Source organism: Otolemur garnettii, unplaced genomic scaffold (assembly GCF_000181295.1).
Source record: "Otolemur garnettii isolate 467f Iridium unplaced genomic scaffold, OtoGar3 scaffold00025, whole genome shotgun sequence".
In the NCBI taxonomy this organism is placed as follows: Eukaryota; Metazoa; Chordata; class Mammalia; order Primates; family Galagidae; genus Otolemur; species Otolemur garnettii.
The window spans coordinates 19,920,804-19,945,680 of NW_003852420.1; the positions used below are offsets into that span (position 1 = coordinate 19,920,804).

Genomic DNA, 24,877 nt, shown 5'->3' on the forward strand with positions numbered 1-24,877 from the left:
TGGACAAACCCATGCAGACACACAAGGAGTGGGGAGAAGGGATGCTTCTAGAGGTGGCAGTGGGGACACCTCCCTCAGAGTGTGCCTGGAGCTGGAAATACCCTCTGAACCCCCTGACAGGCACAGAACTGTCCCCAGGGGACTCTGGAATCAGGAACTTAGTTCTTCCAGGCATGGGAAAGCCACACCAATCCTTTCTTGCTGTCAGGAGGTCTGTGTGTGAACCAAAGGGACATGACCTGTCAGCTAACACATGAATTTCTCACATCTGTTACCCATCTCTTCAGATATACGTGACTATTTAGAGTGATATCTGCCGGGATGATCAGCGGCCACAGCACTAAGGGTTAAGCTTGGCAGCTGGCTGGGTGATCGTCTATAGACACTCCTCATGACTACTGGTGTGTCCCTCTGTATACTGCAGGGTGGCACTTTGAGGGAAGGCTTGCTGGAGGACCCACTGATAAATTTACTCATTTATTCAATATATCTATTAAGTCATGCCCTGTGCGAGGTGCTGTGAATACAGTGGTGAACAAAGCAGGCAGGATCCCTTCCCTGAGCCTCAGGACTTTGCATTCTAGTGGAGAAAACAGCACTAGATTCAACAAGTGTGTGAGCAAGGGATGTGGCCAGGAGGAGACTTTCCCTGGCTCCTGGCCTGGGCTGTCAGGTCCTGTGGATCATAGAGCAGATGGAGTTACTGTGACCCATAACAGGAAACCCCAGAGGAAGATCCTGCAGACTTACAAGACGCAGGGGTCTCTTGGCCAGCAACAGTCAGGAACCTCCAGGGAGTGAGTCTGGGTCATGTCTGCCTCCCTGGAACAAGCAGAGGATGGTAATGAGGGCTGGTGAAGGAGGACTTGGACTTAGAACTGTTCCCCCACACTGGTATGACTAGGTAGGTCAGCCTCCAGGTAGGTTAACAGGTGTGATGAGAAGACCTGGTATCAAAGACACCATCATTAAGGGCCAGGTAGATTGCTCGAGCTCAGCAGTTCAAGACTACACTGAACAAGAGTGAGACCCCATCTCTACCAAAAATTAGAAAAAGTAGCTGGGTGTGGTGGTGTGTGCCTGTAGTCCCAACTACTTGGAAGTCTAAGGCAAGGGCACCAGTTGAGCTGGGGAGTTTGAGGTTGCTATGAATTATGATGTCAACAGAGTGAGACTTTGTTTCCAGAAAAAGACACCACCTTTGCCCCACTAACTCCCATGGGGAAGCAGACCTGTCCCAACCAGGGCCGAGACCTTGGTTCTCAGCTGTGGGCACTGGTCCCAGCCCCTACTTGCAAGACCAGGGAAGGCTCTCCCTGAGCCTGCTGTCTGAGCCTGGGCATGCTGGGGACTCACCAGGGGGCAAGGCAGAGTCCTGGGTGGACTAATGCAGGCTGGTTAGGGGGCTTCAAAGAAAGACCTTCCCCAGGTCAGCCAAGTTGCCCGGGGTGGTGACTGGGCAGCTGTGTAGGACCGAGGATGCCACCAGGACCTGACTGAGGTGGGCAATGAGGGCAGGTGGAGGCTCTCAGTGCTGGGGATCCACTGACAGGTCTGAAGACGGTAGTAGCAAGTTACAGGTGAGCTCAGCAAGGGCCAGCAGCAGGCTCCACTTGCAGAGGGTGGCAGGGCAGGGGACAGTGATGCCAAGCAGGGCACCTGGGACCAGAGCTCAGACTATGGGGTGGGGGCAGGAGTGTTTGCATGTTCATTTTTCCAACAAATGTGATTGAGCCCGACTTTGAGCTAAGCCCCGGAGATAGATCAGTGAGCAAAAGAGCTTAATCCCTGCCCTCCTGGAGTTTATATGCTGGCAGAGGAGCTAAATATTAAACAGTGACTTGCAAATAAAATTCAGTTGTGACAAAGCGCTAAGAACCAGTGCAGGGGGCCACGTAGGTGTATTATTGGGACCTGTCTTTGGGGACAGGATGCTCACTGCCTTCAGCTCCCTGAGACTTTTCAAGGGCAAGCCCTACCCTATCTAGGCAGATACAACTGTCAAGGATGTGTAGGGTAAGGGCAGAGATCTTGCAATGACAGGGCTGTGACAGTGGGATCAGCTGGAGATGGAGCCTATGGTGCATCCATCCCAGGGCCCCCGGACTGAGAAGCAGGGAAGACCTGCCCCATCTGCCTCACAGGGTGGAGCCTGCTGGGCCTCAGGAATTGGGCACTTCTCCCAGGCCTGGGAAAGGCACACACATGTCTCCTCACTGTCAGGCAGCAAGGCTACCAGCTCAGGAAGCCCTTTGGTTGACACTCAAGCGTATACTAACACCCGTTTCCCCTCTGTCCAGATGAGTGAGTTGTTCAGGATATTGGTTCGTCAGTGGTGCCTGTGGCCCTTCAAAGCCACAGTGTTTTCTTAAGCTTAGGGGCAGGTGGGTGAGTGGCAGACACATTTATGACTTGTTTTCCCCTGCTGTAAGCTGCCGTGTGCCCAGCCTGCTGACTCTGAGGATGTGCTGGCCCGGTATCTCTTCTAAACCAACAACATCCTAATTCTCCATTCCCAGAATCTCCACCAAGGGCCCACTATGTGCCAGGCACCTCGCTAGCCATGGGGCACACACCATGAAAAGAGAACAGGTTCTGGCCTCACTCTCATGAGCTCACAATCCAGGGGAGGGAGACGACCCAGAGAATCAGCCAATTCCTCTAAAATCACAGCCACGATCAGTGCCAGGAGCTGAAAGTGCCTGGTGCGCTGAGCGTAGTCACCAGGGAGACCTGATTTCCTCTGAGGACTGTCTGTGGGAATGATGTTTGAGCTGAGATCTGAAAGAGAAGTAGACATCTGCTAGACAAAGAGTTTGGGGAGGATGAGAGTGGAGGTGTGCAAGGGAGACTACGTGGAGTGGGAGATCAGAAAGGAAGTGGCAGGAAGAGGACAGGTGACACGACGCAAAGGTGGCACCAGGGGGCACATGCCACCACCAGCCGTGCAGTGTTATTAAAATTCAACTTACACATTAATTAAAATTAAATAGAAGTGTGAATTCAGTTCCTCAGTCACGCAAGCCACCTTTCAAGTGGTTGACACCATTTGTGGCTCGTGGCTACCATATTGCATGGTGTGGATGTGGAACTCTTCCACCACTGCAGAAAGTTCAATTGGGACAGCAGTGGGCTAGAAGATGTGTGACTCAAGCAACCCCTAGTAAGAATTTTTTATCCTAAGAGCACTGAAAAGTCCTAACCTATTTTAATTAGCATGGGGGAGTCTGGCTTAGAGAAACACCATTTGGGGGAAAAAGCGGAAGGTGAATTCCGTGATGAACACACGAGAGATGTGGGCAGGGAGCCAGCAGGCAGAAGCCCAGGAATGAGTCCTGTATGCACGGCAGCAGTGAGGCTGGTTTTCGGGCAGCAGTGGGGCCTAAGGGGAAGCAGGGTGTATCAGTAGCTTCCTACAGCTCGGGGGCCCCCAAAGCAGGCAGTGAAAAATTTATGCTGGGTAGCCCCATGGTCCGGAGCCAGCAGCAAGTTCAGGTCCCTAGGAATGCAGCACTGGGCTCAGGACAAGGCAGGGGGGGCCCAGCCAGAAAGTCTGCCCATTGGAATGAGCTTGCTGTGAGGTGGGGAGCAGGACGTGGAAGGAGCCCCATGCACCATGCACAGGGGTTAAGTGGCAGGTGCATTAGAATACTAGGGCTGCCACAACACACGACCACAAAGCACGTGGCTGAACAGAAACCCACTCTCTCAGAGTTCTGGAGGCCAGAAATCAAGGTGTCAGCAGAGCTGGCTCCTTCTGGAGTCTCCAAAGGAGAATCTGTTCCATGCCTCTCCTCTGGCTTCTGCTGCAGTGGGAGTCCTGGTGTTCCTCAGCTTCTGTCTGCATTGTTCTTATCTCTGCCTCCATCATCACATGCCCTTCCCTGTGTGCATCTGTGTGTCCTCTCTTCTTACAAGGTCACTAGGCATTGGGTTGGGGACCCTCCCTAACTCGGTATGACTTTTGTTTGAAGATAATTGAAGGGACACAATTCAACCCATTACAAATGGCTTGTATGATAGAGTGGTAAGACGTTGGACTTTAAGATCACAATGAACTGGGTCCAAGTACTCACTCAGCCACTCGACAGATTGTTTGTTTGTGACAGGGTCTTGCTTTGTCTCCCAGGATAAAGTGCAGCAGCAGCATCATAGCTCATTGCAACCCCAAACTCCCAGGCTCAAGCAATTCTTCTGCCTCACACTCCCAAGTGGCTGGGACCTCAGGCACCCACCACTATACCTAGCTAACATTTCTAATTTTTGTAGAGATGGGGCCTTGCTCTTGCTCAGGCTGGTATCAGACTCTTGGTCTCAGGCAATCCACCTCAGCCTCCCAAAGTGCTAAGATTACAAGTATAAACCACTCTGCCTGACCTGTTTGTTTTTGGAGACCAGGTCTCGTTCTATTCCCCAGGCTGTAGTGCAATGACACTAACATAGCTCACTGCACCCTTGACGCCCTGTGCTCAAGCAATCTTCCGGCCTCAGCCTCCCAGGTAGTTGGAATTCAGGTGCACACCACCATACATGGCTAATTTTTTCTATTATTTTTTATAGAGATGGGATCTTGCTTTGTTGCCCAGCCTGGTCTCAAACTCTAGGCCTCAAGCCATTCTCTCCCACTTTGAGCTCCCAAAGTGCTAAGATTACAGGTGTGAACCTCTGTGCCTGGCTGCACTTAACCAGTTCTAAACAAATCTGTCCTGGCCTAAGTCAACTACCCTATACTCGTCTGGAGTACAGTGATGATGTTAACTACCTGGTGGAGACTGTACTTGGGGCACCAGACACAGGTAGCAACCTGGGATGCAGGGGCCAGATCTTAGTCCCCAGGGAGGACCTCTGCCCTAAGGGAAATCTGACCAGTGACAAGTTGCCAGAACTGGGGTCACAGTCACAATCCCATCCCTAGAACCTTGCAGGAGGGGGTCCTGGTTTCACTCTAGAGTACAAGGCAGGGTTCAATTAGCAGTCAGCCATCAATTAGTAGCCTGGATACTGAGGGCCAACACGTGGAGCTGTCACTGGCTAAATAATTCTTGCCTTCACTTCTGGGGGCTGGTGGCCTCATGTAAGGATAGGAGAGTGGGAGGGGCTGGAGCCACAAGGGTCCCAACAGATTCTGAGTAAGGGAGAGCTGCTAACCGAGGAGTAGCAGTGTCCTGGGAAGCCCATCCTGCCTGGTCCAGAGATTTAGAAAATGTGCAGAAGGATCCTCAGTGGTGCGGGAGGGGCCGACAAATCACCCATAGGACACGCGAAAGTGCTGGACAGGTTAGAGGCTTGCTGTTCGAGGACGTGAGTACTGTCCGGATGACAGCAAAGGAACGTCTCCAAGCCTCAGTTTCCTTCAATTAAAAAATGGTGAGCTTGGAGTAGATGTATCCTCTCGAATAGACTTGAAGTTCTCTCATCCAGCCCTGACAGCCTATGATTTTATGAATCATTCTCAAAGAAAACTTGCGCAAGTGAGAAGAACCTGCCAAGATCGGGCCTTTCATTCTGAGTAATGAACTGAAACGGCAAAGGCTGACATCTGTTCCGATCTTTCAAGGGAAGTTGGACAAAATAATGCCTTTTTCAGGGAAATTGTAACCAACGGTGAAATGTAGTATCTCCTGCATAAACCAAAGGTGAAGTGAAGAACTCCAGCCTTCCTGAAGCCCACGGGAGAACATAGAGCTGAGGTCCCTGGTCAAGGCCACGGGGGCCAGCTGTCTGGCTGCTGTAGACGCAGAATATCATGGACATCTCCACCTCTCAACCCTGGAGGGCAGAAGGAGTGACAGGGAGATTCTGAAGAAAGAGGGCCTGTGGCCCTGTGGTTGGCTTCCTTGCCAGCCCTTAAACACTTTGGGTAAAAATAAGTGTTAGCTGCAAACGCCTTGATTTCCCGGTCATAACTCTCTTATCCAATTTGCCCTCAAAAGTCAAAGGAAATTCACCACCATTGGCTTTGAGGTTCTTCCAAGCCCCGGAGGACATTCCCAGAGATGATTTCCAAATGCATTCTGAGCAATGGTAACAACTTTAGAGTCAGAACTGAGCCTCCCAAGGCCACATGTAGTTAAGTGTCACTTAACAATGGAGTGCATTCTGAAAAATGGATCATTAGGTGATTTTTGTCATTGTGCAGCTATCATAGAGTGCACTTACCCAAATCTAGATGGTCTAGCCTACTGCACACCTATGCTATATGGTCTAGCCTATTGCTTCTAGTCTGCAAACCTGGATAGCATGTTACTGTACTGAATATTACAGGCAGCTGTAACACAAGAATGAGTATTTCTGTATCTAAACATATCTAAATATTGAAAAGGTACAGTGAAAATATGGTATTATAGTCTTTGGGGACTATCCTCATATACATGGTCCACTGACACTATCACTGAAGGGACAGGGCTGAGGGAGGCCAAGTTCAGAAATCAAAGGCCCTTTATATCCATGTCACATCAGCATCATAGAGGATCTTAAGATTTCAGGATTGAAAGAGACCTCCCAGGCTGTCCTACCCAGGCACCCACTCCCCGCAGGAATCCTATCTACAGCTGCTAGCAAGGGCTCACTCCACTGAAAGCTCCATGACCACAGGGTCTGGTCTCCTGCTCACCAGACTGGCTCAGGGCCCATGCATAGTAGGTCTTCAGCAAACACCTGAGACACTCTGCACCCTCCCTGACAGTTCTCTCTCCTTTTTCACTTTCCTTTGCACACCTGAACTGAGAGGGCGCTAGGAGGAGGAGCGGCAGTAGCTTCCCAGTCCTTCTTCCTCTGCCTTCAAAGCCAGGCGAGTTCCAACTCACACATTCAGAAATGTGCAAAAGGAAGGTCCCAGTATAATCCCCTCCCTGTCTTTCCAGATCCTGAAGTCCACTGAACCCTTTGGGTTGTAAGTGTGAGTGGTAGGGTTCGGGGGCAGCTGTGAGAAGGAGCACACTAGGGTGAGCTGTATCAGAGTTGTGAGTGTCCCTTCCAGCTCCTCCAAGCCGGGGCACCTGGAGAACTGTCCAAAAGCTGAGGCTTTGCCAAGGCCAGCCCTTTGCTCCTTGAAGTCCGATTTGGGCTGGACTGTTAGTTCCGACTTCTAAGATAAGCGAAGTCAGATAGCGTTCACAGCCGCCATTTGGCAAACAGTTTGGTTAATGTCCATCTTCCCTGCTGGACTATAAGCTGCATGAAGGGAGAAACCATGTCTGTTTGGCTCAGCTCTATATCCTGAGTGCCTAGTGGAAATGAATGAATGAATGAATGAGGCTAGACCATCAGGGGTGGCTGCTTAGTGGCATTGCCTTGGGAGGGGGTTTCAGAAGCAAGCCTCCTGCCTTGGCTTAGGAACTTCAGTGCTGGCATTTTAGGACCCAGTCCTCTTCCCTCCTGCCCGTCCTGAGTAAGGGAATTGATAATTGTCCACGTTCCAAGGTGTAAATATCCGCGGGACCCCAAGAGGCAGCCTTTCAGAGGGGAACATTATTAATTAACAAATATTCCAGAGGCTGAGATGGGGCTTGGGGATGAAGAAAAGGAGCAGGGAAGCCGCCTTAGCTGCAGCCAGGCTCAGGAACTCACAGGCAAAGAAGCAGATCAGATATGAGGTCACGTGAGGCTCAGAGTGCATCCAGACAGCAGGCTGGGCCCTTACCGTGGGACAGGGTGAGCACCATGGGAGTTTAACACTGGAGGCTGTCAGGGGGGTTTCTGGAAGAGATGACATTTGCAAAGGAATACAGAAGGTGGTAAGAATTGGGCAGCAGAGAGAGGGCGAGAAACAGGGCAGAGGAAGGTGAAGATGGGAACACAGTGAACACGAAGGAGTTTAATGGGCCCTCACGGAGGAGACCAGTGGGATGCGTCTGGGAAGATGGGATGGGAATGAAGGAGTTTAGATTTTTAGTCAGGAAAAACCCGGACCAAAGAAGCAGAAGTTTAAACTGTTCATTAAAATGGCAATGGGCTAAACTTTATGAACACAGGCGCTTCCTCACCCTGCCCCACTCCCTCCACGCCACTCAGGGTAAAATGAGGACCCAGGACTTGCCTATTTAGTTTCTCACCGGCCCTCACCCTCCAAGGAGGTGTTATCTTTGCCCAGCCAGTTTGGGGAGGACTTTTAGGATCTGTAAACTATTCAGAATGGGGTGAAGTAGTCAAGAAATGGATGGGAATGGAAAGGATTGTGGTGGATTCTGTGTCCTCTTCATGGTGTTGGAAAGACATGAATAAAGAACGCGAGCTATTTTTAAATGTCTGTAGGTTGTTGGACTGTATTTATTTGACAAAGCATCATTTTAAGAAAGGACCACGTGGCCACAGCTTTAATAGGTTTCCACCCTCTACAAGTGTTCACCATCATCCTCTCCCTCAAGGCCAAGAGCTCTTGAAGAACGAAGGTTACATCTAACCCTGCATTGTCTCCCCAGTTAAGTGACTTGAGGGCTCAGACAGCTGACCCTCCCCTCCTCTCTCTTCCTCCAGAAAGGGTGTTCTGTGCCCTGCTAATCTGAGGTTTGGCTCATTGTCTGTCTGTCTGTGTCCCATTGCAGAAGGCAGATCTGGCCGTGGCACCCCTGACCATCACCCATGTCCGAGAGAAGGCCATTGACTTCTCCAAGCCCTTCATGACACTCGGTGTGAGCATCTTGTATCGCAAGCCCAATGGCACCAACCCCAGCGTCTTCTCCTTCCTCAATCCCCTGTCCCCGGATATCTGGATGTATGTGCTCCTTGCCTACCTGGGTGTCAGCTGTGTCCTCTTTGTCATAGCCAGGTAAGTCAATCCCAAGCCACAGCTCCGGCCCAACTTTGAAGCTTTAGAGAGCCGGGCACCCAAGGCACAAGGCCCAGGCCCGTGCTGGGTCACCTCCTCTCTCCTCCTTGGTGTCCCTTTACTTTGAATCCCTGCTGGTCTCGCTCCATTCATTCTATGCCCCCCTCTAGGTTTGAATCACCTGGTCCTCACCGTGGGCTGTGTCTGTGGCTCTAGGATGCAGCTGTTGCAGGCTTGGAGATGCCCAAGGCTGCATCCTGTCAAGGGAAAAGAAGCCATACTCTGTACAGTAATTTAAAGAGGTTTATTTGGGCCAATTTTGAGGACTGTGACCTGGACCCTCACCTCAGAAGTCCTGAGCAAGTGGACTCGCTGTGGTGGGGTTACAGTTTGGTTTTATGCATTTCAGGGGGACAGGAATTTCAGGTAAAGTCATAATCAGTATGTGGAAGGCACACATTGGTATGGCCCGAAAAGGTGGGACATTTCAAAGGGAGGGGTGCTTACGAGTTACAGGTAGCTTTAAAGATTCTTTAGCTGACAGCTGGCTGAAAGAGTTAGGCTTTGTCTGAGAGACCAAGCAAATAAGCGTCTGTTAATCAGAGACATAGGATAGGACATATGCCCAATTCAAGTGGTTCGTCGTGTATACTGAGGACCTGCAGGTAGGTCTTGCATAGCCTTAGGCCCATTCATGAGTCACAAAGGACATCTCTATGAAATGGAGGGGGGCATGGTCAGGCATGTCTGATCTCCTTTCTCACAGCTAGCCACTCAGTTTTAGGAATCCCCTTGGCTAAGAGGGGGTCCACTCAGTCGGTCATGGGGGATAGAGGAAGTCTTAAGATTTTCTTTTATTTCATAACCCCTTGGTCCAGGCAGCTGGTATAGCAGACCCAGCGCACTGAGTGGCTTAGAACTTGGGAAACAGGCTGGGTCTGTCTAACCCACCACAGCATAGGAAACAAACCGTGCCCCATGAACTCCCACACATACCCACATGCAGAAACATGGTGCACACCCCCATCCCTGTCTGGGATGCGTGCTAGCAGCATGCTCACACATTGGGTTGTTCACGTGGGGAGGCAGAGTGCACCTTGCTGGCGGGGATGGGAGGAGGTTCTGCACATTTCTCAGGCCTCCCTGGAAGAGGAGACACCCGAGGCTCAGAAAGTCTCACTTGCCAATGCTACACAAGCAATAGGTGGCAGGCGAGGTCACTCCGTGCCACACCAGTGGCTGCTGGGCCCAGCTCTTTCCAGCTGGGCTCTCTGCCCCTTCCGGCCAGCAGCAGCCCCAGCCCCTCATCTGGTTTTTTTTTTCTCTCTCTAAATCCTAACAAAGTGTGTAGAGAGACTTCTCTGGAGAGGCAATTTGAGATCCAAGGACTTGGTATTTCTGCCTTTTTTTCTCCTGAGCCTTCTTTGAAAGTCTTCCCTCCACTCTGCTCTCTTCCTCTCCCTCCTCCCACACAGAGAGAGACCAAAGGGAAGGCTGTGCTGGTGCAATCAGCCTGCCCCCAAGCCCTGTGCTGCTACAGCATGGGCCTGTTGCAACCAAGGCCACCCTGCCTGGTGGGCCCAGTGGCAGCTGAGCCTGCTGTCTCTGATAGCTTAACAAGTCTTTGAAAGCCAGGAGCCCCTCTCTGAGCTCCGACCACGACCTTGGAGACTCCAGCGGCCTCTCAGTTCCCATCCCCTCCAAGTCCAGGCCTGCTTCTGCTAGGAAAGCAGGAGCCCCTTTCCCAAGCGTGGTCTGGGGAGACTTTCTGAAAGAGACATGATTCCTAAAGCTGCTGGAATGACAGGAGACCTCTGAGAAGGGAAGAGAGGGCAAGGGTTCTGGCCACAGAGTCTAGAAGAGCATCATAATGTAGTTGTCCCCTTGTGCAGCACCCACTTAGCGCAATTCACATCCATCTTGTCAAATCCTAACAGTCCCGTGAGGTGGGTATAATCATCCCCACTTTACAGATGCAGAAACTGAGGCTCAGAGAAGTTACATCATTGCCCAGAGTCAGGAAGCTTTCCTTCGGCAGAGCTGGGCTTCAAACCCAGACCTGTCAACCTTGCATCCAGAGTGGCCAACAGAGGTGCCTGCCGGGAACAGACAGGTAACCTAAGGGCATGAGCAGGCCTGGTGAGAGGCAGTAAGGGGTGGTGGGGAACTGAGGCATACTGGAAAGCTCACGCTTGGCTAAAAGAGACAGCTGCAGCTGCCACTCAACCCTAACAGACTGTGCTAGACAGTGGTGCAGAAGTCCATGGTTTTTAGAGGGAAATTCAGATTTTTATGTGACATCTCATGGCTTTTCTGTGTGACCACTAATTTGATATTTTTACAACATGGTCAAGCATAACACATCTAAAGGGTGGAGGCAGGCATCTCCCCACCCCATCCCCAGTGACCTGTGTCTTTTGGACCACTGCATGCTGGCTGCTGGAGATCTGGACACAGCTGCCCACACCGCCCAAGAGATGAGGTCTGTGAAAGGCAGGCAGGTCCCACCGTGGAAAGCCCTAGCTTGGCCAGGGCTGTCCCATCTTGCAAACTGGCCTGGCCTGGCCTGTGCCTGTTCAGCAGCAGGGGACCAGGTATTGTGCAAGACCTTTCCTTCCCACCAGGATATTCTGCTACCTGCCTGGTGAAGTGAGAGGAGACAGGAAGGCCTCTCACCACACAGAGCAGGGCATTTGGCTCTTGTCCTGACCCAGGAGGTAGGGCTGAGGGTGAGCTGCCCCTCCAGCCTCTGAAAGCCACATTTCAGCCAAATCTGGACCAAATAAGTGTCCCAGAGAGGACTACGGCCCATAATGGGTGCCCTGTCTATACCTCCATGGCTGGAGCTGGGGTGTGGCCTTCTCAGTGAAGACCCAGATTGTCTCCAGGTTGGTGTCTTCCAACTCCCCTTCACTCTCAAGACTGGGGAGCCCTTGGAGCCACAGGCTGTAGATCCAGGATCCACAAATAACTTCACGTTGTTTGTCCAGTGACCATCTCACTCCTCATTGCTCCTGCAGCCTTGGGGTTAGAGTCTGTACCCTCTATCCCACTAACTTCAGGGTCCCAGTGACCTCCCCATCTGCAAAATGGATACAGATACAAATGGTCTTGCACAACGTCTGGTCCCCAGTGCTTTTCCCTCTCCAGAGCTGGTGAATCCCCCAGCCTGTAATGGCACTCGGTAACCAAGAGGCTCATTCTAGAACCGGTTATTTTTATCCTGATAGGCAGTTCCACCTCTAGGAATTCATCCCTTTGAAATGCCACCACTGAGCCACTCTATATTTATAGAGTTCTTCCAGATCCAGAGGCTTTGCAGCAAAGCCTCAGAGATCATCAAGGCCACTCTTTGGCATCAGTACCCACAGAGGTGTGTCCATGGTGTTTCCACCAGCCGAGAACACAACAGTGGGAAATGAGACAGCTTTTAAGTTCCAGGACAGTATACAAGATATAGTACTTTTTGTATTAAAAGATACCGTATATATATATATAGTGTGTGTGTGTTTGTGTTGCGTGTAAGTAGTCCCCAAGTTACAAATATGCAACTTATATACAACTTGCACTTACAAAGGAGACTATGATAGTGGGTCCCCAGTTTACAAACATCCAGCTGATGTACTACTCAAACTTACAAACACAGGCTATTACAGGTAATAGGTAAATGTACCTGTTCCAACTTACACACAAATTTGACTTAAGAACAAACCTATAGAACTTATCTCACTCATAACCCTGGGACTGCCTATAACTATTACATTAGAAGAGCAGGACTCATGTGCTCCCATCAGAAATCATCTTTATTTTACTTCCCACCCACCTTCCAGGATGTTCAGAGGTGGGGGCTCTCCCCAGGATCCCTCTGGCCGGGTCCCCTCAGCAGCCCACTTCCTACTAAGCCCCTTGGTCTTCCAGCAGCCCGTGTCCCCGCAGCCTCTCCATATTGAAGTGTGGGTCGGCTGGGCTGGATCTCTCTTCTGTACATGCCCATCTGGTCCAGGGGAACACTGTGGATCCTGAATCCTGGTGGGCTCTGGGCCCAGGGGCCAGTGCCATGCAGCAAGGACTCTTGTGCCACAGAGCATGTGGCAGCCCAAGCCTTGCCATCCCTAGGTGCATCTGCTCAGTTATTGGGCCGCACCCTGAGCTCCCAGCGCCCTGTGACTCCCCTTCCCCTCAACCAGGCATGGGGAAGGCAGGCTCTGGAGACCCTGCTCCCCAAAGGCTTTCTCCAAGAGCCCTTCTCACAACAGCCTCTCATCTCACTCCCTTGATCCTGTATCACTTCCTTGTGGATTTTAGAGCCTCTAACCAGGTCATGGTCATTTCCTTTGAAAATCCCCATCTTGGTTTGAAGCCTCACTTTGGAATTTCCTATCTGGGGGATCTTCCCGCTTCATGAAAACAAAACTCTTTTCACCACGAGCGCTGGTGGTCAGTGTAATGTGTTACAGCTTTGAGAGAGGAGATGGAAAAGGGACAGATGTCACCACATCGTATGTAAAAGACATCACACACTTTTAGAAAATGAAACAAGGAGCGATGGCTCACGGCTATAATCTTAGCACTCTGGGAGGCCAGGTGGGTGGATCACCTGAGCTCACAAATTCAAGCCCAGCCTGAGCAGGAATGAGATCCCGTTTCTACTAAAAGTACAAAAATTAGCCAGGTATTATGGCAGGTGCCTGTAGTCCCAGCTACTCAGGAGACTGAGGCAAGAGGATTGCTCAAACTCAAGAGTTTGAGGTTGCCGAGAGAGTGAGACTCCGTCTCAAAAATGAAAATATAAAAATAATAAAAAATGAAACAAAATTCCACCGAGCTTGTCTCTCCCCCCAGGTCCCTCATCTCCTCATCCTAGGACACACACATGCCCCCCAACTCCCGTTCCTCCAGGGTCTCTCAACCTCTCCAGCTTCTTCAAACTTACTGTCCTCCCCCAAGTGAAACCCACACAGTAAACAAAGACTCCCTTTGCAATCAGGACTCCTCTTCCTTTAGAAGGCAGTAGGGGGCTTTAAAGAACAATTTTTTTTCTGTTCATATACATAGTGTGTATTTGTATATTCAAAGACAAAAATCTGAAGAATTACGCACCACATTGTTCTCCCCAGGGGGTAGGATGCCGGGCCGGGCACTTTCAAACTGTACTCCTCTATACTGCTTGAATATTTTATAAAGCGTTTTCTTGCTTTTTTTTTTCGTTTTAAGGTGTTTTTCATTATACAAAAAAAAATGTTAAAGCATGTTCTCGTTTTTTTAAAAATTCATATAATACATATAAAACAACAAGCCTTCCCGAAGTCCCTCCTGCTATTCCGAGTCCCTCCCCCAGAGGTAAACACTGATATTTCTTATATAGGGATCCTGCCAGACCCTTTAGAATGTATTTGCATACAAATACACATAAAGAACTGTATAGTTATGTCTTCAGGAATCTATTTATATAAATGTGCTGATATTGTCCTTATCGTGGGTTGCCTTTTCTTTTTTAACCAAACAATATGTGTTGGAAGTCTTTTCCTGTATCGAGAAGTATCTCGGTCTCTTTTAACAGCCACATAATATTTCAAAGTAGGGTCGTGGCAGGGTGTATTTAATTATTCCGCTATGGAAGGACACTGAGGTTGTTTGCTATTATTACACAAACAATGCTTTGATAAACACCCTGTGCTTGCCTCTTCCTGCTCACATACGAGTGTTTAAGCATTTTTTTCTAGGATGGATAATGAGTTGCAGAATCGGTAGATTGAAGGCCACATGTACTTTTAATTTTAAGAGATGCTGCTGAATTATTTTTATAACCAGAAAAGGGCACTAACAATAAAGAACAAGAAGAAAAACGGCCTTGATTTCCCCTTCCCTGCCTCCCTGCAGAATGGTGAGGCTGTCAGTGCTGGAGTGGCTGGCACATCCGTGTTCGCTACAACTCCGCCTGCTGCAACATGGAAGCCCCTTTCTTTGGGCGTCCCACAGCTCAGCCTCACTGCCCCTCTCTTCCTGTGGCAGGTTCAGCCCTTACGAGTGGTATGACGCTCACCCCTGCAACCCCGGCTCCGAGGTAGTGGAAAACAACTTCACTCTGCTTAACAGCTTCTGGTTCGGAATGGGGTCCCTGATGCAACAAGGTATGTGCCCTCTCTTAGGGATCCCTCTCCTGGGGTCTTCTCTCTCCAAAGGGTCGTCAGCCTCTGTGGAATCAAGTCACACCAATTCTCCCTCCAAGGGCAGCCTCAGACCCTGCTAGGCTGTCAGAAGGTTGAAGACATCCAGGATACCCAGGTGCCCTGGATCCCCACCCTCCACCACTCCTCCAGCTGGAGCCGGCTCAGGGTCAGAGCCTGAAACAGACAAGCCACCAGGCTCCTAGCATGCAGGGCACATCCCCAGCTCCTCCAGCCCCAGCTGAGGTGGACACAGAACATCCTGCTGGCAGCCTCACCACCACAGAGTTCAGCTGAGCAAAGCTGGGCTGAGGCGTAGGGGATTCTAGAAGCAGGGAGACTGGATGGGGGCCAGTACAAGGATGAAATGATGAGACCTGAACATAGTAGTGGCCCTGGGGGTGGAGGACAGAGATGGACTAAGAGGACTTCAGGAAGTAGCATAGACAGGACTGGGTGAGCCACCTGGGCGTGGGATGCCTGCAGTAGGAGAGGCTGTGGCTGAGGTGAGGACTTCAGCCTGAGTGGTTCAAAAGTGAGTTATGCAGGACATGATTCTCTTACATCCTCCAGAAGGAGGGCCAACCTGCTACACCTGGTCCTGCACAAATGGCCCACCGTATGGAAACATCAGCAACTACTCAAGTATCCCAGAAATCAGAGTGCCTAACTACAAGGCGTGAGAGGCAGAGACACAAGGAACTGGAGGGCAAGCACAGGGAAGGGAGGGCCAGCCAGGAAAAGACCCCCAGGGAGGACACCACCCTCCAAGGAACTCCATGTTTATTGGTTTGTGGAGTCTCATGTCCATAGCCACTCACCTCAGGGAACAGGAGCATTCGAAGTCTGTCTGTGTCCCACTGAGGGGCCTGACTACAGGTCAGAGGAGGGAAGAAAATTTTCTGGATCCTCACTCATCTGTGTGTAACCCCAAGGCCCAGCACGAACTCTGGTCCTCAATAGACATCCGTCAGCAAATGCCAAATGAATGAATGAATGAAAGAGATCATCCCTGTGTGTCCTGAGTGCCCACTACATGCCAAGCCCTGTGCTGGGCACTGGGATGATAGATGAAAAGAAAAAGCAAATTGGCCCCACATTTGAGAGACCTCTCAGCCATGGCAGAGGAAAGGGTAGGAGCTCAGGCCTGGATGGGGGACAGCTTGAACCCCAGCTTGGAGCAACCAATGAGAGAGAGGCTGGTTGCTGGGGGTAGGGAGAAACAGCCTCAGTGGTCTCCAGCAGCTCAGAAGCGACAGGCAGCTTTCAAGGGAAGTGCCGCAATCTGTCCCCCCATTAATGAGTGTCCTGAAGCCTCACCTTGCTTTTTTGTCCATCCTCTTTGTTCAGTGACAGTTGGGAAGGACCTGGAAGCCCCTCAATGCAGTAATAGCTTCTCCTCTTCCACCCCCTGCTGTTATTCAAAGCGCTGGCCCCTGATGTATTCGCCATGTGGTTTTGATTAGGAAGGAGAAAAATAGTTATGTATTTGAAAAACTCTCCCTTGAGTGATTTCTTTGAGGGGAAAAAAAAACATCCATATCAAAGCAGATGCTTTTCAAATTGCAGGTCCAAATATTCTGGAAAGTTCAGCAGTCACTTGCTATTTAAATCTCTTGAAAGCTACCTAGTTAATTACTTCAGTTAGAAGGTTTCATCTAAATGGTGCTCCACACCCAAGGTCGGGAGGAAGAGTGATATATTTCTGTAAAGAGCTTCAAAAAATGTTGATTTTTCTCCTCTTGCAAAGCACTACATAGCAATCTTGAATTTGTATACCACTTCTATTTCCAATGCAATCTCTCCTTACATTATTAATATGTCGTTGTAGCATCACAGTATTTACGTGAGGCTGGGACAGAAGAAGGACAATTCTCCACATTTTGCAGAGTCCTGGAGAGGGGAAGTGTCTAGCACAGTGGTTCTCAACCTTCCTAATGCCGCAGCCCTTTAATACAGTTCCTGTGGGTCACGACCTATAGGCTGAGAACCACTGAAAGAGCACGTGGAGGGATGGGCGCAGGATTCACTCAAGAACCCAAGAGTTGTGGGGCCCAGGTGTTTTTAACCTCAGTCCACACATGTGGTCCATAATTAGGCATCTGAGATTCTGATGAGCAGGTGAAACATTGTGAATGTCTATGTTATTCTAGAGCAATGATTTGTAAATTTCAGCCCATATCAGAATCACTTGGAAGGATTATTCTGAGCACAGATTGCTGGGTCCTGCCCTCTAAAATTACTGATTCAGTAGGTGGGGCCCAAGAATTTGCATGTCTAACGGGTGGTGCTGCTAGCCCAGGGACCGCACTTCTGAGAACTATTGGTCTAGGAAAAGGGAATTCGCTTTCCATCAAGTGTCAGTGGAGTCTATTACCGAGGGCACTCAAGCAGCCTGGTCTGGACTTTGTAAGGGAACACCTGTCTCCTCCCTTCACCCAGGGTCTGAACTGATGCCCAAAGCTCTGTCCACGCGTATCATTGGTGGCATCTGGTGGTTCTTCACGCTCATCATCATCTCCTCTTATACGGCCAACCTGGCTGCCTTTCTGACTGTGGAGCGCATGGAATCGCCAATTGACTCTGCTGATGACCTGGCCAAGCAGACCAAAATTGAGTATGGCGCTGTCAAGGACGGGGCCACCATGACCTTCTTCAAGGTGAGGCCCTCTCTCTCCATCAGCTGACCATCCGCTGACCCTCCCCAGACCCTTTACTGAACAGAAGAGAAAAGGGCACCTTTGTCTTTCCCTAACCACACAGAGCCAGTGGGCCAGAAACCCCTAGGGCCCAGCCCTACTCTGTTGAGCCCAGTTGACTTTGGGGATGTGTGGTACTATGGGTTGATCTCAGCACAAATCCTAGAAATGTCCATACCTGAGACAAGCAGTGTGAATGTGTTGTGACTCCTTAAACAATCAGAGGAAGATGGGTGGAGAGAGAGGGAAGGAGAAGAGTGGCCCAGACACACAGACAGGTGCTGGGGCCAGTAGATGCCTGCCCTTGGCTTTGGGTCTCAGTGCCATCCCTCTGAAAGGCTGGCCTGGGGTGGTGTGGGTTCTCCACCACTGAGACGGCAGCAGGGGGCACATCCTCAAAGGAAGGCAGGAGGCTTACAACTTGCACAAGTGCTTGTGAACGTTACTTACTGTGGCTTCAGCTAAAGTCACTGTCACCTGCTCGAGTCACTGCTCTAATGGGTATCAGCCATGACTTTGTTGCTCCTCCTGCTTTGGAAAGTTTTGGCTCAGTTCCCGATGTTTTTCACCTTCTACCAAAGTAGCTGAGGGTTTAGGAGACTCTTGGTAACACTGGGAACCAATAGCTATAAATGTTCTTGCAGAAATTAAAATTATAAGCATACTTAGCACCACTGAGAGCCCTCAGTGGCCAGAGGCTATGCTAAATGCTTGACTTCATTGAACCTTCATGACGAATGCAGTGAGGCTGGTGCTATAATTATTTCCATTTCATACCTGTGGAAACTGAGGCTCAGAGCAGTTAAGTGGCCTGTCTGAGGCTTGGCATATGGAGGAACCAGATACTGACCCAGGTCTGCCTTCCTCCAAAGCCCATGTTCTAGACCAGTGGCTCTTAAACTGGGATGTACATTCAGACCCACTGGAGGATGTGTTAAAGCGCAGCTTGTGGGCCCCACCCTCAGAGTTTCTGATTGGGTAGGTCTTCGATGGGGTGGAGAACATGCACTTCTAAACAGCCCCCAGGATGTGCTGATGTTGCGGGGCTGGGGACCACACTAGGGAAAACTACTGCTCTACATTTCCCAGAAACGCTCAGGACTGGGGAACTCTGCGGCTGCAGATCTAGTCATTCATCCATTTTTCATTAATCAACTTCTCTCAATCAGCCTAGAGGCCTAGGGTATTCACCTTTCCTCTGGGCCCTGGTCCCCATCCCCCAGCCCTCGCCGCCTCCTAGGCTAAACCTCTGGGTGCAGGCTGGAGCCTCCAGTGGGCCTGAGTGACGGGAGAAGAAAGAAGTTGGGGGGAGCCTCCTACCTCCTGAGTGCTGTAGCCCCCAGCATGCTCCTCCTCCCCCGCCCAGCCTCCCCTGTGTCCCTCCTTGAGGTTGGAAGCAGCTACTTAGGGAAGAGAAAAGCGAGAGGAGAAGAGCTTCTCTCCCGATGTTGCTGCTCCCACGGGAAGCTGCAGACAGCCTGAGAGGCCACTCCTGTGTACTTAGAGGGAGGGAAGGATAAGAGTATTGTCAAAGGCATGTTAGGACAGCCATGGAGCGTGGGCAAGTATGTGGGCATGTGTACACGTGCATGGCTGCAAGTCTGCGTGCACCCCGTACATAATACGTGGGAACGTGATACCAGCACAGTGACTCACACCTGTAATCCTAACACTCTGGGAGGCTGAGGCCGGGGATTGCTTGAGTTCAGGAGTTCCAACCAGCCTGAGCAAGAGCGAGACCCCATCTCTACTAAAAATAGAAAAACTAGCTAGGCTACTTGGGAGGCTGAGGCAGGAGGATCTCTTGAGCCCAAGAGTTTGAGGTTGCTGTGAGCTGTGACACAAGGCACTCTACCCAGGGTAACAGAGTGAGACTGTTTAAAAATAATAATATGTGGAAATATGCATTTGTGTACACATGCACCTACGTGTGCCTATGCACAAGAGTCTGCTGTGTGGGTGCATGTCTGCATTTGTGCTTGGACATGATTGCACAGACATGTGTGTCCTAGTGAGCATATGTGTGATGCAGCTCTGATCTGGGAGTGTAGATATTTGCCTATAAATGTGTACAAGAGTGTGCAGATAGTATGGACGTTTGTCTCTTTGAATGTCCCCTCTGATGTGCCTAGATAAACAGGAGGTGGGAGGGGCTTATGTGTGTGTGTAATAGCCCATGTGTGTGTACATGTATAATAGCTGATGCACGCATGTGTGTCTGCCTGTGTGTGTATGTACTACCCTCTGTGTGAGTGTGTGTGTGTATGTGCATGCCTGCCTGCTTGTGCCTATCCCCAGGCTGTGGCCCAGCCCTTTGACTATGCCAGAGCATCTCTCATGCATAACCCATGAGCCCGTCTCTAAGCAGGGCTCCCGATCAAAGGGAAACAGCATAAATAAGCCCGGTGCAGGCTCATTGCCGCTGATTGGATGCCCTCGCCTCCTTCCATGCTAAGATGCTCAGATTGGCTTCCAAGAGCCTAGTCCCAGCTCCCCGCGGAGCCGCTGTCCTTAGCATCAACCCCACCTCCTGCAGCCTACTCTACCCTCACCCACCCTCTCTGCAAGCAGTGCAGTGAGGAGGGACACAGACGCTGCCACCCAGCTGGGATTCTGGGTCTAATGGGCCCAGGCTCACAAGGGCCTGTGGGCCAGAAAGAGTGACTCTGAAGCCCCCTGCAGAGCCAGCCCCACTCTCACTCTCACTCTCCTGCTGGTCAAGCCATTGCTCTTTATGTCTGGCCATGTTGTCTCCTGCCGTCACTCAGGTGCAACTCCTTGCTGGGACTCTCTTTTAGGGGCAGCAGCAGAGGGGTCACTATGGAGGCAGAGAGGAGACTGGGTGTGGCTCCATGAATCCCATTGTAAACAATGAGCTAAAAGCAAGGCACCTCCCTCCAGGCCCCAGACAGACTGCGTTCCTCCCTTTCCTCCCCACCCCCATCGCCCTCTGTAGCTCAATCTGCTAGTCATACCTGCACCCCTGGGCCAAGTGGTACCCTCCTCATTATCACAAAACATTTAAAAGTTAGAGCTGGAAGGAGACCTGAGCTTAACCTGGAGAAACAGAGGCCCAGAGGAGCGGGTGATTGGCCCACAGTCACACAATAGATCAATGGTGGAGCCAGGTACGAGGTCAGATAGTTTATCTGCACACACAGTGCCCTCTCCCACATCCACTCTAGGGCCTTTTCTTGGAGGAGTGGTCCTCTCCTCAGCCCATGAGAGTATATGGCAAGGCTGGTGCTAGGGTTGAATGGAGGGCAGCTCCAGGAGTAGCCAACAGATGTCTGGGGGACATTGGCAAAGTCAACAATAACAGTGACACTTACTGGGCATTTACTATGTGCTAGGCTTGGTTCCAGGCACTCTGCCTGTATTCACTCATGCTATCCTCATTACATCCCAAGAAAGTAGATTATTATTAACATCTCCATTCTACACATCATAAAAGTAAGGCTCCGAGAGGTTAACTGACTTATCTAACATCACACAACTAGTAGAATGCAGAGCTGAGATTTGAACCCAGGCAGTCTCACTCTAATGCCTGTGCTTGGGGTCACTCTGTCCATGTGACTTCTCTAAGGATCCAACCTCTGTCATCAGAAATCCACTAGGGAAGAGTGAAGCCATAGTCACCTGACCCTATGCCCATCCCAGCGCAGTCCCGGCACATCAGAGTTGCCCAGATAACACATACTGAGTGGATGCCGTTGTTGAATGAATGAATGGTCTTAAGAGACAACAGGGGCCAAGTGGCACAAATGCAGATGTTGTGGACAGAAACCAAGTGGTGTCATCCCTCAAAGGTCCCAGCAGGCAGGACAAGTGGATTGCACGTCTATGGCTCCTGGTTAGGCTGCACGCAGTCTTAAAAAGCCCCTTGGCCACGAGTCGAATGCGAGGGAGCAAACCCACTTGTTGTGTTATCCAAACACAACAGCAGCAGGCACCAGGATGCTGGGCTATCTGAGGACTCCAGATCCCTGGCCCCCACCCTGCAGCCTGAGAGATGTGTGGCTGGAGGCAGCCCCATCATTCCACAGGAAATTTCATTTGAAGAGTTGTCAGGGAGCAGCAGACATCACAAACAGCGTCGCCTGTGTTGTCCTCCCTCCGTCTTGGAAGATAAAAATTAATTAGGAGATGAAAAAGGAGGCCTTTGAAAGCCCTGTTTGGCTGTAAAAATATGTAGGCAAAATGTAAAGGAGAATGCTGGAAAGCGTGTTCTTTACGGGGAGGGTCGGGCCGCTTTGAAAGGGGAGGATGTTGGAAGACGGTTTCTCCAACTGCTTAGTCCTTTTCAGTGTGGGGGAAGCAGGGAGCACATCACAGGCAGGAGGGAGTGGGTGCTGGGGGCTGAGGATTCCAGGCTCCCCAGGCCCCTGGGCATTGTTAAGCCATCCCCCTTGCACAGCCTCTGTCCTAGCATCTGATCTGGAAGCACTTGGAGAGGCCATCGAGCACCCCCCACCCCGCCTCCTAGCTGTGGAGCAGACTCTTCCATGAGGCAGAAGGCTTAGAATGACGCCCCCCAAACTCAACTTCTAGTTTCCCCTGGCCCATCTGCTGGCCTCTTACACACAGCCCCATCCTGCCCACATACAGAAGCAGGTGGGAGGACCAGGTGCAGGAATAGGCAGAATCCAGTGTGGCGTGGCCTGGCATGGCCAAGTTACATCAGTTTTAAAGTCAGACCAGGATTTGAGGCTTGGGTGACGGCTCTGCTGGTGACCTTGGGCAAGTCACTGCACTTCTCTGAGTTCCAATTTGCTCACTTGTATGACATGGACACTGATCCCCACCCTGCAGAATGCACGAGAGGATTCAGGGGGCTCCTGGATGTACAGTGGTCAGCCCAGGGCCATGCACATCAAAGCACCAAGGTTACACGCTTTCTCCTCTGCACACCCCCTCCAGCTGGCTGGCCCAGAAGATGGAAAAGCGGGTTGGACCCTTATTACCTTTTGGCAGATGACTTAACCAGAGCACACAGGAAAGGACCAGCCAGTGGGCATCTGGAGATTCTCCCTTCATCCAGATCTGTCTGGATTAGACCTGCTGGGCTTCATGAAGGCACGGATGCCTTCTCCCTTTAGGTAGCCAGCTGCCTCTGGCCAGAGCTAAGCTCTTCAGGAGAAACCCTGAGGTCCTCAGAAGGGGAAAAATCTAGAGAGTTCAGGCAAAGGGTCAGGGAGAGGGACAGGTGAGGGCCAGTGATGATGGGGAAGCTATTGAAAACTTCAGAGCTCCTGAAGGCCTTTCTGTGCCTTAGTTTTCTCATCTATGAAATGGGTATAATAATAGCACCCACCTCCTAGAGTTATGGAGGTGATTAAAGAAGGCAATTCATGTGTGTAGCTTAGGACAGTACCTGGCACAGAACAGGCATGAAACAAATGTCGTTTTTATTGCTTATTGTTGCAAATGGGTGATGGGTCCTGTCCAGCCCATAGATATGATTTAAGGAGCCACACGTTGCTTATTTATATATGTATATTCTTTAAAAAATAATTAGCAGCAATTGTCAGGAGCTGAGAGGTAACCTTGGTCTCCAGTTGGCATAATCCTGCCCAGCCATCTTTAGTTATTTCTGCTGGGCCCCTGTCAGCATCGGAGTTTTCTGCCACTGAGTATGGTGTCATTTAAATTCCATAGCACTACAGAGCACTTTATCCCCAATTTCTAGATGAGAAAACTGAGCCTTATGCAGCCTTGGGGATTTGTGTTAAGGGTGTCACATGCTTTTTTCTCATTGAATGCTCACAACAACCTTATATAGTAGGCACTCTTATAGCCCCCATTTTACAGATGTGGAAAGTAAGGCCCAGAGATATGGTGCCACTTGTCTGTGGTTACTGAAGGAGCTGGCATTAGAGGCCAAACTGCTGTGACTCTGGAGTCTGAGCAATAGAGCTACCTACACCCCTATCCTGCTGCCCCCAACCCTGGCAAGCAACCTCTGGCCATGTGCAAGGATCAAGAGCTGCTTTTGGGTGGAGCACCAGCTAGTCTGTCCCTGGTGGGGGAGGCTGTAACAGTGGGCAGAGGCAATGGACTCCAGGAGCTCTCCTGGTCCCCACAGAAACAACCCAAGAGAAATGATTAACTACTCAAATCCACAGATCCAATAAGGCCGAAGACGTCACACCAAAGATAAGAAAGCCAATTAATTTGGGAAAAGGTCTCCTTTCCAGTATGGAAAATACCCAAAGCCTTGCATGGAGTCTCGTTGCCGCAGCCTCTCTGCACACACTGCTTGGGCTTCAGCTCCCTTTGGAATTGAAATATATATTTATGTATGCATACATAGACCTATATACAGTCTCTTGTACAGAAATGTTAAATTCTCAAGATTAAGTATCTTCAGTGGGGGAAAATCAATTTACTTCTTTGAGGAGGCTGGAATTGAAAGTCGTGAGCCTGAAACTTACTTTCTTGCCAGTTTTCCTGATAAAAAAGGCATCTCCATCCTGGCACGTCGCCCCCTGTATTGGCGGCTGCAGACAATTCCATTAATTGATTTGGGTGACTGGCCCTGAAGCGATCTTTACTGAGATTCCCAGCGGGGCTGGGATAGGCAGGATAGCACAGGAGCTGTGGGTATTTGAGACTCTATTTCCTGGGGTGATGACTACAGCTCAGACCAGTGATGGCAACTCAGGCTGGAGGTGACCAAGGATAGGAGAGGGCCCTGAGATTCCAGATGGGCCCTGGCCTTAGCTCTGTCTGCCTCGGAGGTGCCGGAGGTAGACTTTTCAGGGTTGTGCCCTACAAGTCACACAGTCACTTAAGGACACAAGGATAGAACTTAAGGGGAAGCAGAGACCATGAACAGAGGTAGTTGAGAACGGAAACCCCAAGAAATATGCCAAGAGCAGCGGTGACCATTCCAGGAAAGCTGACTGTAGACCCATCTGTCAACAGGTAACAGAGGCCATCAATTTGCTGGCACTGGAGCCAGAAATTTGGACCTTTCTGAAGTCAGCATCACTACCAGATTCATGCCTTGTTGTCACCTCCCATCTTAACTGGCCTTGCCCTCTCATGTCCTTTCCCATCTTCCTCATTCAGTTCCTTTACCCACTAGTGGCTTTTCTGTCCTTCCGTAAAGCCCATCTGTCTCAACACTCTCTGGCTCCCAGCTGAAATTTCTGTCTCCATCTCTGGTGTATTACTGGTGAGAACATATGTTTTGGTGTCAGGCAGGCCTGTATATAGGAGGAATGAGGTGTTGGGGTGGG

The 24,877-nt window shown here is 50.5% G+C and overlaps 1 protein-coding gene across 1 annotated transcript in view; it reads left to right on the forward strand.

Moving 5' to 3' along the window:
- Positions 1 to 24,877, forward strand: part of GRIK3 (glutamate ionotropic receptor kainate type subunit 3) — a 217,971-nt gene that overhangs the window by 185,191 nt on the left and 7,903 nt on the right. Inside the window, exons 11-13 of the mRNA XM_003788164.3 lie at positions 8,544 to 8,767; positions 14,780 to 14,898; positions 17,377 to 17,594. Coding sequence (XP_003788212.1) covers positions 8,544 to 8,767; positions 14,780 to 14,898; positions 17,377 to 17,594 — 561 coding nt within the window. The remainder of the gene's footprint in view (positions 1 to 8,543; positions 8,768 to 14,779; positions 14,899 to 17,376; positions 17,595 to 24,877) is intronic.